This window comes from Neophocaena asiaeorientalis, unplaced genomic scaffold (genome assembly GCF_003031525.2).
Source record: "Neophocaena asiaeorientalis asiaeorientalis breed wild unplaced genomic scaffold, Neophocaena_asiaeorientalis_V1.1 scaffold240, whole genome shotgun sequence".
In the NCBI taxonomy this organism is placed as follows: Eukaryota; Metazoa; Chordata; class Mammalia; order Artiodactyla; family Phocoenidae; genus Neophocaena; species Neophocaena asiaeorientalis.
Window position 1 is genome coordinate 5192286 of NW_020185331.1, and position 15426 is coordinate 5207711.

Below are 15426 nucleotides of genomic sequence, written 5' to 3' on the forward strand. Positions count from 1 at the left end.
CTACTGAAGCCCATGTGCCACAACTACTGAAGCCTGCGTGCCTAGAGCCTGTGCTCCGCAACAAGAGAAGCCACCGCAATGAGAAGCTCTCGCACCGCAACGAAGAGTAGCCCCCGCTCGCTGCAACTAGAGAAAACCCGCACGCAGCAACGGAAGACCCAGCGCAGCCAATAAATAAATAAATAAATAAACAAATAAATAAATAAATAAATAAGAATAGCTCAAGCCCTAGGGTTGCTTTTAGAGACATTTTGGAGACTAGAAGTGTTCATGCCAATTTCAGCTGTTGGTTTATGAGCACTTTGAAAGGACAGTTGTAATCAATGGTAACTAGCACAGGTTCACTAAGTTGTAGTACACCAATCTAACCTCATTCCATTTTAATTTAACGGTTTTGGGTCTGATTTACCAGGGGAAGGTAGTAGACAATATCCCTGGATTTTGACAAATTATTTGGAGGCCCACAGTGCGGTGGAAAGGCTTGCTTTGTTTTATACAAATTTAGGGGAAAGAGCTTTGTCCTAGAGTTAAGAGACTGGGTTTGATTCTCACTCTGTCCCTTCCTAGCTGTGTATTTGGTTGTGTTAATTCACCTCTCTGAGCCTTAATTTCTTTATCAGTAAAGGTAATATTTACCTCCTAGTGCTGCTGGGAGGAAGAATAAGAATTTATACTAAAGTATCTTAACACAGTATCTGGCACATTCCATTTGCAGGCAACATGAAGAGGGGGAAGTGACAGGAAATAGCCCAAATCAAGGGCCATAATAGTCTCCCTTTATGCAGAGCTACTGCAGGCCTGTAATTCCATTATTAAGGTCAGGGGCAAGTTGCAGGAAAGATCTGAAACAACAGCCTGTGTTCTACCTCGGTGAACCGAAGGGAGGACGCCTGCAAGAATGGAGATTACTCATGGCACCTCCTAAAAAAAAGTTCTACCAACCAGAAATGTCCAGCCTCGGAGTTCAGCACCTTGTGAAATTCTGTACTGACCTTGCTGCCACTAGAAGGGTCGAAGCGGACATTGGAAACTGTATAAAAGGCAATTTCCTACATCGGAGGAAGTTTTAACTATTAATTTTGGATGCCTTTTCCATTCTAATATTCCAAATCTCCGTGATCGATGAACAAGGCCTGAGTCCCCCAAATAAACAACTCATTTCTCTTACGCGGCGCAGACCTGAATTCAGGTCTGAAAGTCTGGCCAGCTGTTAACCTGCCATTTATAGAACAAGTTTTAGGTACAGATTGTCTCTTCCAGGGAAGATTGATTAAGGGAAGATTACGGAGTCTCCTCGCGGCTCCAGAGAGGCCACCAGATGGCACTCTGGAACCGACTGCAAGATCAACTTCCTCCCTCTTCCCCTAAGTCTTCCCGGCAGCGGGGCCCCGCTCCGGGCGGGGGGCCAGAGGGCTGAGGCAAACCAGCTTCCCCTTGGGGTTCCCCGGCTTCAGAAGTGGCCAAGTATTAGGCGCACCATAAAGCCGAGCAGCAGCGGGGGCTGCCAGCCGGCTGGGACATGCCTGGATGGGTGAGGAGACTGGAGCCGGGTCCTTCGACTGGGGAATGGCACTCGGTCAGCGGATCCCGCAGCGGACTGGTCCCCAGGCCAGAGCCAGCGCCTGAGAGTCATTCTCACTCCTGCTTCCCGCGCTGCGCAAATATTTCTCCTCTAAGGGGCTGCCTGAGCCACTCCTGATTGGCTGCGCGAGTCCGGGACTTAAACTTTCAGCCAATAAAAAAGGGCATGGCGAGTGACGCACGGAAACGTCACGGGAATTCCCCCCTCCCGGGGGCCGAAAAGGGGCTTTCCCGACTGGAGTCCGGGTGGTTGGAGAGGTGCCGCGACCCGTCCGAGGTGGGTCGGGCAAGGAGAGAATCCGGAACCGGAGCCGCCGCCGCGGTGAGTGGCTGGGTTCAGACCCCTGGGTGGCGGGACGCCGGGAAGGGCAGGAGTAGGGCCCTTAGCTGACCGAGCCCCAGAGCTTAAGAGCGGCATCTGCACACTCCAGAGAGCACGCACACGAACAAGACACGCGGATACACGTCAATATCCCTGTACAAAGACGCGGGCCGTGCGTATATCTACACATATGCCGGCGGGTGCACAGGGTCGTCCATGCACTCAGACTCACACATGCACACGCAAAACACACTCACCCGTGCACAGGTGCCTGGACCCATACCCTTCACACAGAAACTCAAAGATATGTTCACCTGTGCCCTTACATACATGCTCAGACATGTGTCCACACTGATTAGTTTAAGGACGCTCACCTGTACACGCATGTTCACACCATGTACACACAAGCACATGGGCCGAAACACACTTGTACACCTGTGATGCAGACACATACATGCATTACACACGGCTATGGGACTGGGGGGGGCGTGGGCCCCCAAAGCAGGTGCGGTGTGGGAATCAACAGCTGTACAGATGTTTCGGGGAGAGGGAATAGAGGAACCCATCCCAAGGAGACACCTTTCCTCCCGCCGCCCCGTGGCCCCAGAGACCGGTTCTCGGGGCAGAACCCCGGGGCCCCCGACTGGGAAGAGCCCCCGCCTACAGCCCTTCGGGGAGGAGGCCTCCTTACAGTAGGAATATCCCCCCAAAACCCCCCGGGGTGAATCAGCCGTGGCCTCTCTCGGAGTAGAAAATCCCGAGGTTGCTCCAGGACGGGGGAGGGGAAGGGGACGGGAGGCGGGCCTGGCCCCGGACTAGTAGCCTCCCCCGGCCTTGAAAGACCCTCCAGGCCCTGGCGCCTGCTCTGGAGGGAGGAGGTGGCCCCCAACCCCGCGGGGCGTTCTCTGGGTCTCGCCGCTCCTCTGCTTGTAGAGGTGCTGCGGGAGCCCGCAGGCCAGCGAGAAGACCTCGCGCCCCTCCCGCCTCGGGGGAGTGGCCAGTGGCGTCATTTCCAGGCACGCCCCCTCCGGCCCCGCCTCCCCGTGGTATTTTCGGGACTTTCCTAAGCTGTTCTAACTTTCCTGCCCCTTCCCCGGCCCGGCCCAGCCCAGCTCCAGATTTCGCCCTCCACCGGATCTTGCCCGCCACACCCGGACGGGTAGCTGGAGGAGATCGGACCCTCCCCCAAATTTGGACCCCCCTCTTCCCCCAACTCCCGTCCTGATCTGTCTCTCCCTACCCCCGCCACTCCTCCCCACCTAAGGCGGGCGCCTGAAACTCTGGGGAACAGGACTCGCCGAAGCCACCGGACAGAGCCGGGCCTAGCCCAGAGACATGGACAGTTGCTACGACCCAGTGAGTCACGCCGCCTGGCCCCAAAGCCGGCCGTCTGCCCCCCCCCCCCACCCCGCGCCCCGTGCCTGTCTGCTTGTCTGCCCGTCTTTCGGAGTGCCATCTACTCCCCGACACCTGTAATGTCCTCAGATTATCTCACCCTGCCTGTCAGTTAGTCTGTCTACAAACTGCTTACAGTAGGAGCTTTCATATGGGCCTGGGGAGGAGAGGGAGTCATTACTGTGGGCTTACAGAGCTGAGAGGTGGAGGCCTCTGGGGGTGGCTCAGAATCAGCTGCCACCCCAGTCTGTCTCCAAACCAGGGTCTGGATGGCATCATTGAATATGATGATTTCAAATTCAACCCGTCCATGGTGGGGCCCAAGGAGCCAGCCCCAGAGACAGGTTAGTAAGTCCCCTGACCTCCCCTTGTCTTGGAGGGAGGGGAAGGGAGGAGTATGTGCCCTCTGCCTTGGGAGTGGGCTCAGAGATCCTGGCTCAGCAAGGCCCCTCTGTCCCCAGCTGATGGCCCCTACCTGGTGATCGTGGAACAGCCTAAGCAGGTGAGCAAGTGGAAGGGATAGTGTGGGATGGCTTCAGCTTTTGGGGGCAAGTGGGGTAGTTGCAGCTGGGTGGCCACAGGGAGGGTAACTGACACAGACCCACTTAGGGTTGGGATGGTTAGCTGCTGCTGATCACAGTGGTGTGGTTGTGATTCAGGATACACACATCCAGTCATTATGGTCACTGCTGGCTGGGGGGGATGGGGGGCTGGTGTCTGTCCTGGTCACAATGTCACTGTGCCCTGGCACCTTCAGCGAGGCTTCCGATTTCGATATGGCTGTGAAGGCCCTTCCCACGGAGGACTGCCAGGTGCCTCCAGCGAGAAGGGTCGGAAGACTTATCCCACTGTCAAGGTGAGCCAGGATAGTGCTGGAGGGTGGGCTAGTGGACAGTGTATTCATGGGCGTTGCTGACAGCCCTCACCCCTCACAGATCTGTAACTACGAGGGACCGGCCAAGATAGAGGTGGACCTGGTAACACACAGTGACCCGCCTCGTGCTCACGCCCACAGTTTGGTGGGCAAGCAATGCTCGGAGCTGGGGGTCTGCGCAGTGTCTGTGGGGCCCAAGGATATGACTGCCCAGTAGGTGCCCCCTACCCCTGGTCTCCACTGGCGTGCCCCCTCATTGCTTGCCAGTTCTAGGCCCCAGCCCACCTCTGTGAGCTTAGCATCTGACCAAGGGGAGAGACCCTGGTTGGCCCTAGAACCCAAGGCCCCAAGTGAAAACTAGAAAAGCTTCCTAGAGGAAGTAGAGCTGAGCTGAGCCCTGGCAGTGGGGAGGGTGCCTCAGGAGGAAAGAACTGCCTGCAAGGCCTCTGACTCCTCCCTTCCCCTACCCAGATTTAACAACCTGGGTGTCCTGCATGTGACCAAGAAGAACATGATGGAGATTATGATACAAAAACTGCAGAGACAGCGGCTTCGCTCCAGGCCCCAGGGCCTTACGGGTATGGAGGACGTGGAGGGAGTCATGGGAGGTGGTCATGGAAGGAGTAGAGAAGGAGGAGGACTCCAGGGGTCACATGTGTGCCCGCTGCCCAGAGGCCGAGCGTCGGGAGCTGGAGCAGGAGGCCAAGGAACTAAAGAAGGTGATGGATCTGAGCATTGTGCGGCTGCGCTTTTCTGCCTTCCTTCGAGCCAGTGATGGCTCCTTCTCTCTGCCCCTGAAGCCAGTTATCTCTCAGCCCATCCATGACAGCAGTGAGTATCCTGATCACCTGGGGCCTGGGTGCCAGAGGGAGCATGGAGGGCAGCCTTGAACTGTGGAGTCAGATAGGCCTGGGTTTGAACTTGGCCCCACCATGTATGAGCTGAGTGATCTTGAGCAAGTCATTTCCCCTCTCTGAGTATGGCTTCCATCTTGAGTAGATGAAGATACTAGCAGTTCCTGTACCTTTGGGGTTGTTCAGATAATACAAAGCCCCTGGCTCCATAATTGGGACCATGGCTATTATATCCTCTCAAGTAATTGATATCCCATCTCCATAGAGTCTCCTGGAGCCTCAAACCTGAAGATTTCTCGAATGGACAAGACAGCTGGCTCTGTGCGGGGTGGAGATGAGGTTTATCTGCTTTGTGACAAGGTGCAGAAAGGTGAGGCTGGAGCCTAGGCTGGGAGCTAGGGATGTTGGGTATCAAGCTTGGGGACCGGGACAGCTCCAGGACAAATGGCCCTGGAGATTCTACTAGGAGCTGTGGCCAAACTTCAATTTCCCCTGTAGATGACATTGAGGTTCGGTTCTACGAGGATGATGAGAATGGATGGCAGGCCTTCGGGGACTTCTCTCCCACAGATGTTCACAAACAGGTACCCTAGGGCCAGGGCTGGGCCTGGGCCAAAACTAGGCCAAGGCCTTAATACACCTTATGTTCTCCTTCCCCTAGTACGCCATTGTGTTCCGGACACCTCCCTATCATAAGATGAAGATTGAGCGTCCTGTAACTGTGTTCCTGCAACTGAAACGCAAGCGTGGGGGGGATGTCTCTGACTCCAAACAGTTCACCTATTATCCTCTGGTGGAAGGTGGAGCTGGGCTGAAGATCCCACGGGGGCTGGAGGGTGGGGGCTTGGCTGGAGGGTCCCAAGAACTAGATCAGGGGACCCATGAGTCAAATCAGGAGTAGGGAAGGTCCCAGGAAGAGGTGACCCTAGGAGCCAGCCTGAGGGCTTTCAGGGGAAAGGCCATTACCAAACATGGGACAGGGCTCTTGAGGCAAGGTGTGAGTTGGGGTTTTAATATCTCATTTGCCTCTCCCCCCAGACAAGGAGGAGGTGCAGCGGAAGCGGAGGAAAGCCTTGCCCACCTTCTCCCAGCCCTTTGGGGGTGGCTCCCACATGGGTGGAGGCTCTGGGGGCTCGGCTGGGGGTTATGGAGGAGCTGGAGGAGGAGGTGAGTGCTGGTGGCAGGAAGGGGAATGGATGAGGGAGGGGTAAAGGGGAGAAAAGTTGTGGGGGAAGAAATCTGGAAGAGTCCTCCTGGTGCCCCCTCCCCACAGTCCTGCCTGTGTCCACAGGTGGCAGCCTCGGCTTTTTCTCCTCCTCCTTGGCCTACAGCCCCTACCAGTCCGGTGCGGCCCCAATGGGCTGCTACCCGGGAGGCGGGGGCGGGGCGCAGATGGCCTCCGAGGCGCCTAGCGTGGATGCGGGGGAGGAAGCAGCAGAGCTGAGCGCCCCCTCCGGGACCCTCCAGCGCGAACAGGCCCCGGAGCTGCTGCATCGAGGTATGGCCTCGGGAATCCGGGTGGTCGGGACGCTGCGGGTGGGGACCTAGCCCATGCCCACACCCCCTGTCGCCCCCAGCCCGGGAATACAACGCGCGCCTGTTTGGCCTGGCGCAGCGCAGCGCCCGAGCCTTGCTCGACTACGGCGTCACGGCAGACGCGCGCGCGCTGCTGGCGGGACAGCGCCACCTGCTGACCGCGCAGGACGAGAACGGAGACACGTAGGTGGGAGGGCGGGCGGCCGGGCGGGCGGGGTCCTGGGCTTGGATCGTGGGGGGCGGGGTGGGAAAGGGACTTAAAAAGAGCCAGGGCTCTGGAGTTGGACAGACCCGGTTTCAAGCCTGGCCTCGTTATGCTCTAGTTCTGTCCAAGATACTTAATCTCTGCACACTTCAGTTTTAAAGGGGCACAATAATAGTACGTACTTAGCGCAAAAGGTGCTCGGAAGTATTAAGTTCAGGTGCAGCGATGTCCTTGGAGACGTCTGGGCTGGGCGGGGCCGAGGGAGAGAGATTGTGGAGGTGGTGGGTGAAGGATGCTGAGTTGCTGGGCTCACTAGGCCAGAGTCTTACTCCCCAACCCCCAGGCCGCTGCATTTGGCCATCATCCACGGGCAGACCAGCGTCATTGAGCAAATAGCCCACGTCATCTACCACGCCCCGCACCTCGGCGTTGTTAATCTCACCAACCACCTGCACCAGGTGAGGGGCATCTATTGGTGAGGGGGTAGGGGCTGGAAGTCAGGTGGGTCTAGGCCAGGAGCAGGCCTGGCTCACTCTGCCTGCCTCCCCAGACGCCCCTGCATCTGGCAGTGATCACCGGGCAGACCAGCGTGGTGAGCTTCCTGCTGCAGGTGGGCGCAGATCCAGCACTGCTGGATCGGCATGGAGACTCAGCCGTGCACCTGGCACTCCGGGCACGTGCCAGTGCCCCTGACGTGCTGCGCACCCTTCTGCGGAGTGGAGTTCCCAGCATGCCCCAACTGTTGCACTTGCCAGACTTTGAAGGTGAGTTCATCACCTGGACCAGCGGGCAAGGGTGGGGACCAGAGAGGGTACCTGGTGAGTGCCTGTAGTGGACATGAGGCATCGAGGTCAGATGGTCAGGGGATGGTCAGGGGGTCACATTGGGGGCACAGCTGCAGGCTGAGCATCCTGTGTCACTAGGGCTGTACCCTGTACACCTGGCGGTCCGTGCCCGAAGCCCCGAGTGCCTGGATCTGCTGGTGGACAACGGAGCTGAAGTGGAGGCTGCAGAGCGGCAGGGGGGCCGAACAGCCCTGCATCTAGCCACAGAAATGGAGGAGCTGGGGTTGGTCACCCATCTGGTCACCAAGGTGGGACTGCGGATTGTGGAAGGCATGGAGCCAAGGGTGTGGAGGGACTAGGGATGGGGAGGGTGTGGCGGAGGGACAGCCAATCAGTTGGTGCTGTGATCAACCACTCCCTTGCACCCCACAGCTCCGGGCCAATGTGAATGCCCGTACCTTTGCGGGAAACACGCCCCTACACCTGGCAGCTGGACTGGGATCCCCGACCCTCACCCGCCTCCTTCTGAAGGCCGGTCAGTCTCACTCTCAGGGGCATATGAACAGGGCTGGGGGGAAGGAAAGGGGGGCTTCCCAGTCCCCCCACTTTGCATCCTTAATGTGGGCTCCTGTTGTACTTCTCCGTGACTATCCCCTCACCCAGGTGCCGACATCCATGCAGAGAACGAGGAGCCCTTGTGCCCACTGCCTTCACCCCCCACCTCTGGTAGTGACTCAGATTCTGAGGGCCCTGAGAGGGACACCCGAGGCAGCTTTCGGGGCCACACACCTCTTGACCTCACTCGCAGCAGCAAGGTGAGGCCAGCCTGGGACTAGAAGTACCAGGGGATGGGGCAGCTGGGCTTATAGATGGGTCCTGAGTATCTGGTACCTGGACTTAAGGACTGTGATGGGAGGTAGTCAAGGCTGAGGCTGTCTCCCCAGGTGAAGACCTTGCTGCTAAATGCTGCTCAGGACACCATGGCGCCCCCCCTGACCCCACCTAGCCCTGCAGGTGAGATCTCCCCACCCATTGCCAGATGCCAGACCCCAGACCCCTGCTCACAGAGGTCTCTTCTCCTTCAGGGCCACTCAAGGAGGTCTCCCTTCCTCCATCCCTGTCCTCCGTCCATTGCCCCCAGTGGCCCTTCCTGCCTTATCTATCAGGTTACCACGTGAGAAAGGTGGCATTCAGCTGTGTTTTTGCCCATCTCTGGGGGGTAACTAACATGTTATGTGTGTGTCCCCCTCAGGGCCAGAGATGCCACTCGAGGATACAGTCCTACAGAACCTGGAGCATCTGCTAGACGGGCCAGGAGCCCAGGGCAGCTGGGCAGAGCTGGCAGAACGGCTGGGTCTGCGCAGTCTGGTGGACACGTATCGAAAGACGGCCTCACCCAGCGGCAGTCTCCTACGCAGTTACAAGGTCAGTCGGTCCCCGTCCCGCGCTCCATGCCCCAGCCTCAGGTCTCTGGTGCTTCTCTGCGGACACCACACCCTAACCATGACTCAAGCCTCCTGCCTCGTCCTTCTCCTCAGCTGGCTGGTGGGGACTTGGCAGGCCTGCTGGATGCCCTGTCTGACATGGGCCTGGACGAGGGAGTGAGGCTGCTGAGGGGTCCTGAGACCCGAGAAAAGCTGCCTAGCACAGGTAAAGGGGCCCTACCTCAAAGGTGGACCTGGGCTTGGAGGGTGGGAGGCTTGAGGCCTTGACTCTTCCTATGTCCTTCCCCGTGTCCACTCCCCCAGCAGAGGTGAAGGAGGACAGTGCATACGGGAGCCAGTCGGTGGAACAGGAAGCAGAGAAGCTGGGCCCCCCTCCTGAGCCACCAGGAGGGCTCTGCCACGGACATCCCCAGCCTCAGGTGCACTGAACTGCTGCCCACCCACCAGCCCCCTTCCTGGGCCCCTCTGTACAGTGTCCCCACCTATTCCAGTTCTTATTTAACACCCCGTGCCCACCCTTCAGTTGGGGCAAATAAAAGATTCTCATGAGAAAGGGAGGGGGCGTGGCCTCCTCCCCAACTTAGAGCAGCCCCTGATGTGTGTGACTATTGTTCCTGGGAACCAAATGCCTATCCTGGCCTCAGGCCAGGCACTGGATAGAGGAGGAGGCCCAGCCAGCAAGTCTAGAGCAGTTTTAATGGAGGTGGAGGCTATACAAAGGGTAGGGCCCACTGAAGGAGGGAAAGCAAGGCCATGCTGCCCCCGGCCTGTGCATAGGGCCTCAGCATGGACACCCTTCCGCCACCTCTGGAAAGAGCGGGTGAGCCCTCATGGAAGAGGGAGGGAAAACCAGCTCAGCCCCAACTCCTGGCTTCTGTCTGAGCCAGGCCCCAGGGTGGAGGGCGATTGCTGGTGTCAGGGGTGGGGTGTCTCAGCAGAAATGTCAGGTCTCCCCCACACACAAAAAAAAGCATCAAAAGTCTAGGGGCCCTGGCCCCTCCCGTCCCAGTCCCTTGTACGAAAAAGTGCAAAACATTATCACAAAAAGGGGGTCTCGGAGGGGCCCTTAGCCTAAGGCTCCTGAGGCCCGTGCCCTAGCCCTGCCCTGCCCTGCCCCGGACACCGCGTCCGGCGCGGTCAGGCCCTGGACCGAGGGGCCCTCCCAGGTGGCCCGAGGCCGGCCCGGGCTCAGGCAGGGCCCTGTCATGCAGGTGCCTGGTGGGCACCACCCGCCCCGCCCCACTCCCACCCTCAACTCAGGGCTTCCACCGCCCACTGCCTGCCCCTGCGCGAGACTCTGGGCCAGGACACTGAGCCCGGGGCTGGCTGGAGGTGTTGGGCTGCGAGGAGGGACTGGAGTGAGGAGGGGGGAGTCCGTCTTCCGTGCTCCCGGCTTGGGCCAGTGCTGCCTCTACCGCATCCAGCTCTTCACTGCCCGCCTTCAGCTTGACCCGAAGCAGCGCTGCATATGTGCCATAGCGAGATTTCTGAGGCAGAGGGGCAGGGATGAGCCTGCTGTCCGCCGTCTGCCCAGCCCACCCCCGTCTGGAGCAGGGAGGGAACGCCAAAGAAGGCTAGGAGATGCCACGTTCTTGCCTACCTCTGAAGCCCCAAAAGCCCCCAAGGACTGACTGCGACATGATCCCTGGGTAGTTTGGTGACCTTCTCTGGGTTCTCTCTAGACTGTCAACTGTAACAGCTAATGTTTCTTGAGCCTTTACCAGAGTTGGCAAAACTGAGCACGTAAGAGACATCATCTCCTTTTATTTCCCTAGTGGGGATGGAATGCTGTCCCTGTCCCACAGGAGAGGAAACTGCAGCTCAGAGGGATTAAGCAGTCTGCCCAGGGTCACTTAGCTAGTCCCACTCTTAGAGTCCATGCCATGAATCACTAGTCTGAGCCTCTGTATGGAGACACAGAGGTCCCACCGGTGGAGCAAGGAGCCACAGAGTTGCCCGGGCCGGGAGGCTCACCTCAAACTCCAGATAGGCCTCCTTCTGCCGCTGTTCCTCAGCCTCCTTGCCCCGGGCCTTCTTGCCCAGATGGGCAGCCCGGTGCTGCCGCAACTCACTTGCCATGGCCTTCAGCTTGGCCTCGTGGGTCCGCATCTGCTCCTCCTAGAGGCCGGGGGAGCATGGTCACTCTGGCAGAGACAGTGCCTTTGTGCAAGTTTTTAGAAAAGGTGCCCCATCCTTTGGATGGGTTAACCGACAGTATTTCAGCCTCTGCACGCCCCACTATGGCCCATGTCCTGGTGCACTGGACATCTACATGTATCATACACAGCGGCCTGGAGTGCAGTCGGCCTAGGCCTGCCTCCGTCCCGCTGGCACCAGGTGGACAGAGCTGGGGGTACCTGGGGGAGGCGGGTGGCAGCACTGGGCAGCAGAGGGCGGCTGAACTTCTTCTGGGAACTGACAGCAGCTGGGAAGGGGGGTGCGGAGAACATAGCAGCCACCACATTGATGCGAGTGATCCAGGACTGCATCTGCTCCAGGCTCCTGGGGAGACAGCACAGCCATCTGGGACCTGGGCCCAGGGTTCCATCCAGGGATGCCAGTCCTGGCCTGAGAAGCAATGAGGCAATCCAGGGACAAGGGATGGGAGCAAGCTGGGAGTGGAGTGAAGGGGTCTGGGATGGGCAGGAGGAGGGCACTCACGGAGCCTGGAAGAGGAAGACCCGCCAGTCAGCGGTGCGCAAGTAGAAGACGTGGGGCCTCTTGCTGTAGTCACTGGCACGCGTGGCCAGTGCGTGGTGGATGCTGATGGCGTTCTTCAGCTCAGCCTCCGACGGGGCCTCCCCAGGCTGGTACTCCTCCTGTGGGGTGCCCATCTCGTCCTGGCTGCAGTCCCAGCCCAGCTCGACCCACCCCTACTCCCTCCCCTGAGCCAGCTCAGCCCCAGCCCCTTGAGCTGGCCCCCGCACCTTCTGCAGGTAGAGGATCATGCCCTTGAGGATCCCGTGGAAGTTCTTCCAGCCCCGCTTGCCCCGAGGTGCTGGGGGGAAGGAAGACAAGTCAGGGGGGCCTGAGACAGGCCCACTCCCATCCATCCCCCAGGGCTCCCCACCTGGCCACGTACTCTTCCTGCAGTCAGGGTCTGCGTGCACCTTTCGCACCAAGGCCCCGTGCTTGTAGACTGCGGCCCCGGGCTCGGGAGTCAGGTCCAGGAAAGGGCTGGAGCCGCTGCCACTGCCCCCGCTGACTCTCTTGATGACCTTGGGGTTGGGGTCGGCCAACTCAGACAGAGAGCGCCTCAGCTCCTCCTCGTCTCTGCAGGTGTGATCACCTCAGAGGGGGCTGGCCGTGTAGCCACGACCCCCCCTTCAGGCCCGGCCTCTGCCACCCAGGAACGCTCCTCCAGTGTCTGTGAAGAAGGGGCTGGGGGGACTGCCCCTCTCATAGGGCGTGGCTCCCCTCAGCCTGAGGCTCCTGGAGCCACATTTCCGGCCTCAGACCGGGTTGCACCAGGGTGTAGCTGTACCTCCCCACTCAGATCAGGGGTCCTCGAGGCAGCATGTCTCTGCCCCCAGATTAGAGTTCCCAAGGGTAGGGCCACGTCTGTCCCTTCCTCCCCTCACGTGTACGCAGCCCCATCCTCTCCATTTCTGCACACACACACACACACACACCCCTCACTCCCTTCTCCACCGGAGCAGACACATGTCTGAATCAGCCTCTCAACCACACCCAGCACCAGGCTTTACTCGTAGCTTGTTGGCTAAATGGTGGCAGAAGGAGCTTCCTAGTACCTCCTGGTCTGCAGGCTCTGTCAGCTATCAGCTAAAAAATCTGATTCTATTTTGTCACTCCCTCATCAAGAACCTGCAGTAGCTCCCCACTGCCTTCCACCTGGAGCCTACACTACATCCTCACCAACACTGTCTCTCTCCTGCCACTCTCCATTCCAGCTAGCCTGCCTCCTCTTGGTCTCCTCACCCCACACTCGTTTCAGCCACCACACATTGGCCTCCCAAATGCCAACTTCCCTCCTTCTCTCCCCAAACAATGCTTCCTCTCCGTCAAGGCTTGCCCCGAGACCAATGCTCACAGAAGCTTTCCCTGATCCCCCCTGTACCCCAGTCCTGAGCTTTGCCTCCTCTGAGGTCTTCTCTCCTGCAGACTGGGAGCTCCCAGCTAAACTGAGCAGTGACTGGACTCTCAGCAGATATCAGCAAGTAGGAGTGATCTATTGACTGTTTAGATGAGGGCTCTACCTCAGACTGGGGGACTCGACTAAAACTAGACCTCCTCCCTCAGACTAGACTCTTCCAAGACTTAACTGAGTCTTTCTGTTTCCACTGGGGCTGCCAAGAGTAGACAATTCTGTGACACTCTGGGCTCCCTAGGATCCAGGAGGAGGCTCTCCCTCTACTGGTCGGGGGCCCTACTTCCAGAGACTTCTACTTTCCCACTTGGGTGCCAAGAGACCTCCCCCCATTTGTTTCAGCACCCTCATCCCAGGCCAGCTGACAATGGCCACCCACCCCAACCCAGCTTGTCATAACAACCCAGCTAGAGACAAGACACAGAACCCCACGTCCAGGCGGGCACCTCCAAAAAAGGAAGTGAGGCAGCCTCTCGTGCTCTCACCCGCCTCCCCGGCTCCACAGCCCCAGGATTCACTCAGCCCATCTCAGTGCTCTGGACCTCTCCAGGCAGCCCCTTCCCGACATCCCATCCCAGCCCCTCACATGCCCCAGGACTCACATGGCCCACTGCAACTTTTCATTCTTGATGGAGCTGTACAAGGCCTGCAGAGGGAGGAACAAACCAAGGGGGTGGGGGTCAATCCTGGGGGGGAGGTGCACCAATGCCAGAGCTCAGAGCCCTCCCTCCAAGTTTGGGGGAGGAGACAGAACTGGGGGTGGGGATGGGCAGTAGGGTGTAATGACTGACAGGCTCTAGAACAAGGTACTAGGACCCAGGCCCAGGTTTGCCACTTGAGCTGCATGACTTTGGACAAGTCTCCATGGGAAGAACAAACGTAGCACCACGTGGTCGTTTTATTTTTTTTTTGGCCACGCCACGCAGCATGCAGGATCTCAGGTCCCTGACCAGGGATAGAACCCGCACCCCTGCACTGGGAGCTCTTAACCACTGGACGGCCAGGGAAGTCCAAGTACCACGTGTTTACCATAGGGCAAGCAACTAACACAGGACATCCTGGCGTACGGTTTATGTGCAATAAGTAGCAACTGCTCTTATCTTTGCTGCTGTTGTTATTGTTAAGAGTCATCCTATTCAGAACCTGGGTGGGGGAAGCACAGCCCTAGAAGGAATGGAAAAGCGCAGCCTAAGAAGCTCTCCTTTCCCCAACCATGTGTTTTGGCCTATTTCGACAGTATAAACCCACACAGGGCATATGGGGAAACTGAGGCCCAGGAACAGGACTCTCCCTGTCACCTCCCTCCTTGGCTAACAGAGAACACACTCCCATGGCTCCCAGCCCCAGTGCAAGCTGAGATCTTCGCCCAACCCAGAGAGCCCCAGCAAGCCAAATGCCAGAGTGGTCCAGCCCCCTGCCCACGCACATACTTCATGTTCCTGCAGAGTGGACACTAGTCTAAAAGACAATAGTTTTAGCTTCCAAACCCTGCACACTCCAAACTCCCTGTGAATTCACGAGTCACTTGCCTCTGTACAGTTGGCCTGGGGGACCTGCAGGGGCCTTGGGGTAGTCGGAGGAGAGGATGGGTTCCAGTAGTGGCATAGGGGACCCCTCTTCTTGGGAGTAGCCTGCAACGTGGGTTCACACCAGTGGCTCCCACTGTGGGGGCGCTTCCACCAGCCTGTCCGTGAGTGGGTGTGTCCCCAGCACATGCGGCTAAGCGTGTGGCGTGTGATGCCTGCGTGCGAGGAGTTGGATGCAGTGGTGACGTCGGCACCTTCTCCAAGATGGGACACAGCCCCCCACTGCCCACACAACACGGTCTCTGACTCTTTCACTGTCCACTGCTATACCCAACCACAAGGCTTGCCAAGCACCCCCCCACATGGGCACACCCTGGCCGGGGGCAGGTACACCACGACCTCCACCCCACAGCACAACCCAGTCAGTCAGGTGCATACTCAGCCCTCCCAGCACCACCCCGACCAAACTCAGCAAGGCGCAGACGCTAAGCCCTCACACTCCAACTCTCGGGCCAGGACGTGAAGTGGCCACCGAAAGCCAACCTGCGGTCCTTGTCTCCACCCCTGCAGTTCATCCCCTGCCCCTCTCGGCACTTCCTTTGGCCCACAACGTCTTCCTTCGAAAATTCCTAAACCCCACAGGTGAGCTCCGTCTCATGCTCTCATCTAGAAGGTCCAAAGACCCTTTGGTCTGCGATCCCCAACTTGATCCGAGGGTCTCTGCCCTACCCCCACCCCATGCCCACCCCTGGCTACCCGTGGGCTCTGTCCGTGTCGGGCTCCCCCCTAGGCTTG

At 58.7% G+C, this 15426-nt stretch overlaps 2 protein-coding genes across 3 annotated transcripts in view; one reads left to right on the top strand and one right to left on the bottom strand.

Moving 5' to 3' along the window:
* Positions 1-1806: 1806 nt before the first annotated feature.
* NFKB2 (nuclear factor kappa B subunit 2) lies at positions 1807-9588 on the top strand. Of its 2 annotated transcripts, XM_024735052.1 has the most exons (23): positions 1807-1903; positions 3168-3259; positions 3561-3642; positions 3760-3800; positions 4056-4154; positions 4234-4385; positions 4644-4750; positions 4845-5003; positions 5292-5396; positions 5525-5610; positions 5688-5826; positions 6065-6193; positions 6318-6524; positions 6604-6745; positions 7111-7225; positions 7318-7531; positions 7691-7860; positions 7985-8087; positions 8216-8367; positions 8497-8566; positions 8805-8977; positions 9091-9202; positions 9301-9588. In XM_024735052.1, the coding sequence occupies exons 2-23, from the start codon at positions 3239-3241 to the stop codon at positions 9423-9425; spliced, it is 2703 nt and encodes a 900-aa protein (XP_024590820.1). In that variant the 5' UTR covers positions 1807-1903; positions 3168-3238; the 3' UTR covers positions 9426-9588. The 2 variants fall into 2 exon arrangements, with proteins under 2 accessions (XP_024590820.1, XP_024590821.1); XM_024735053.1 differs by lacking the exon at positions 1807-1903 and having other exon boundaries at positions 2982-3259; positions 9304-9588.
* A 665-nt stretch (positions 9589-10253) lies between these two features.
* PSD (pleckstrin and Sec7 domain containing) overlaps positions 10254-15426 on the bottom strand; it is a 13914-nt gene continuing 8741 nt past the window's right edge. The window contains 8 exon segments of the mRNA XM_024734995.1: positions 10254-10484; positions 10972-11115; positions 11355-11499; positions 11659-11816; positions 11925-11995; positions 12080-12270; positions 13708-13751; positions 14635-14736. Of these exon segments, the coding sequence (XP_024590763.1) occupies positions 10254-10484; positions 10972-11115; positions 11355-11499; positions 11659-11816; positions 11925-11995; positions 12080-12270; positions 13708-13751; positions 14635-14736 (1086 nt within the window).

Bases quoted from the DNA above. Each gene is read 5' to 3' on its own strand.
- NFKB2 (XM_024735052.1), top strand. From the start codon at position 3,239: ATGGACAGTTGCTACGACCCA. The intron at 4,386-4,643 runs GTAGGTGCCCCC...TCCCCTACCCAG, and splicing joins CCCAAGGATATGACTGCCCA to ATTTAACAACCTGGGTGTCC. The intron at 8,567-8,804 runs GTGAGATCTCCC...TGTCCCCCTCAG, and splicing joins GACCCCACCTAGCCCTGCAG to GGCCAGAGATGCCACTCGAG.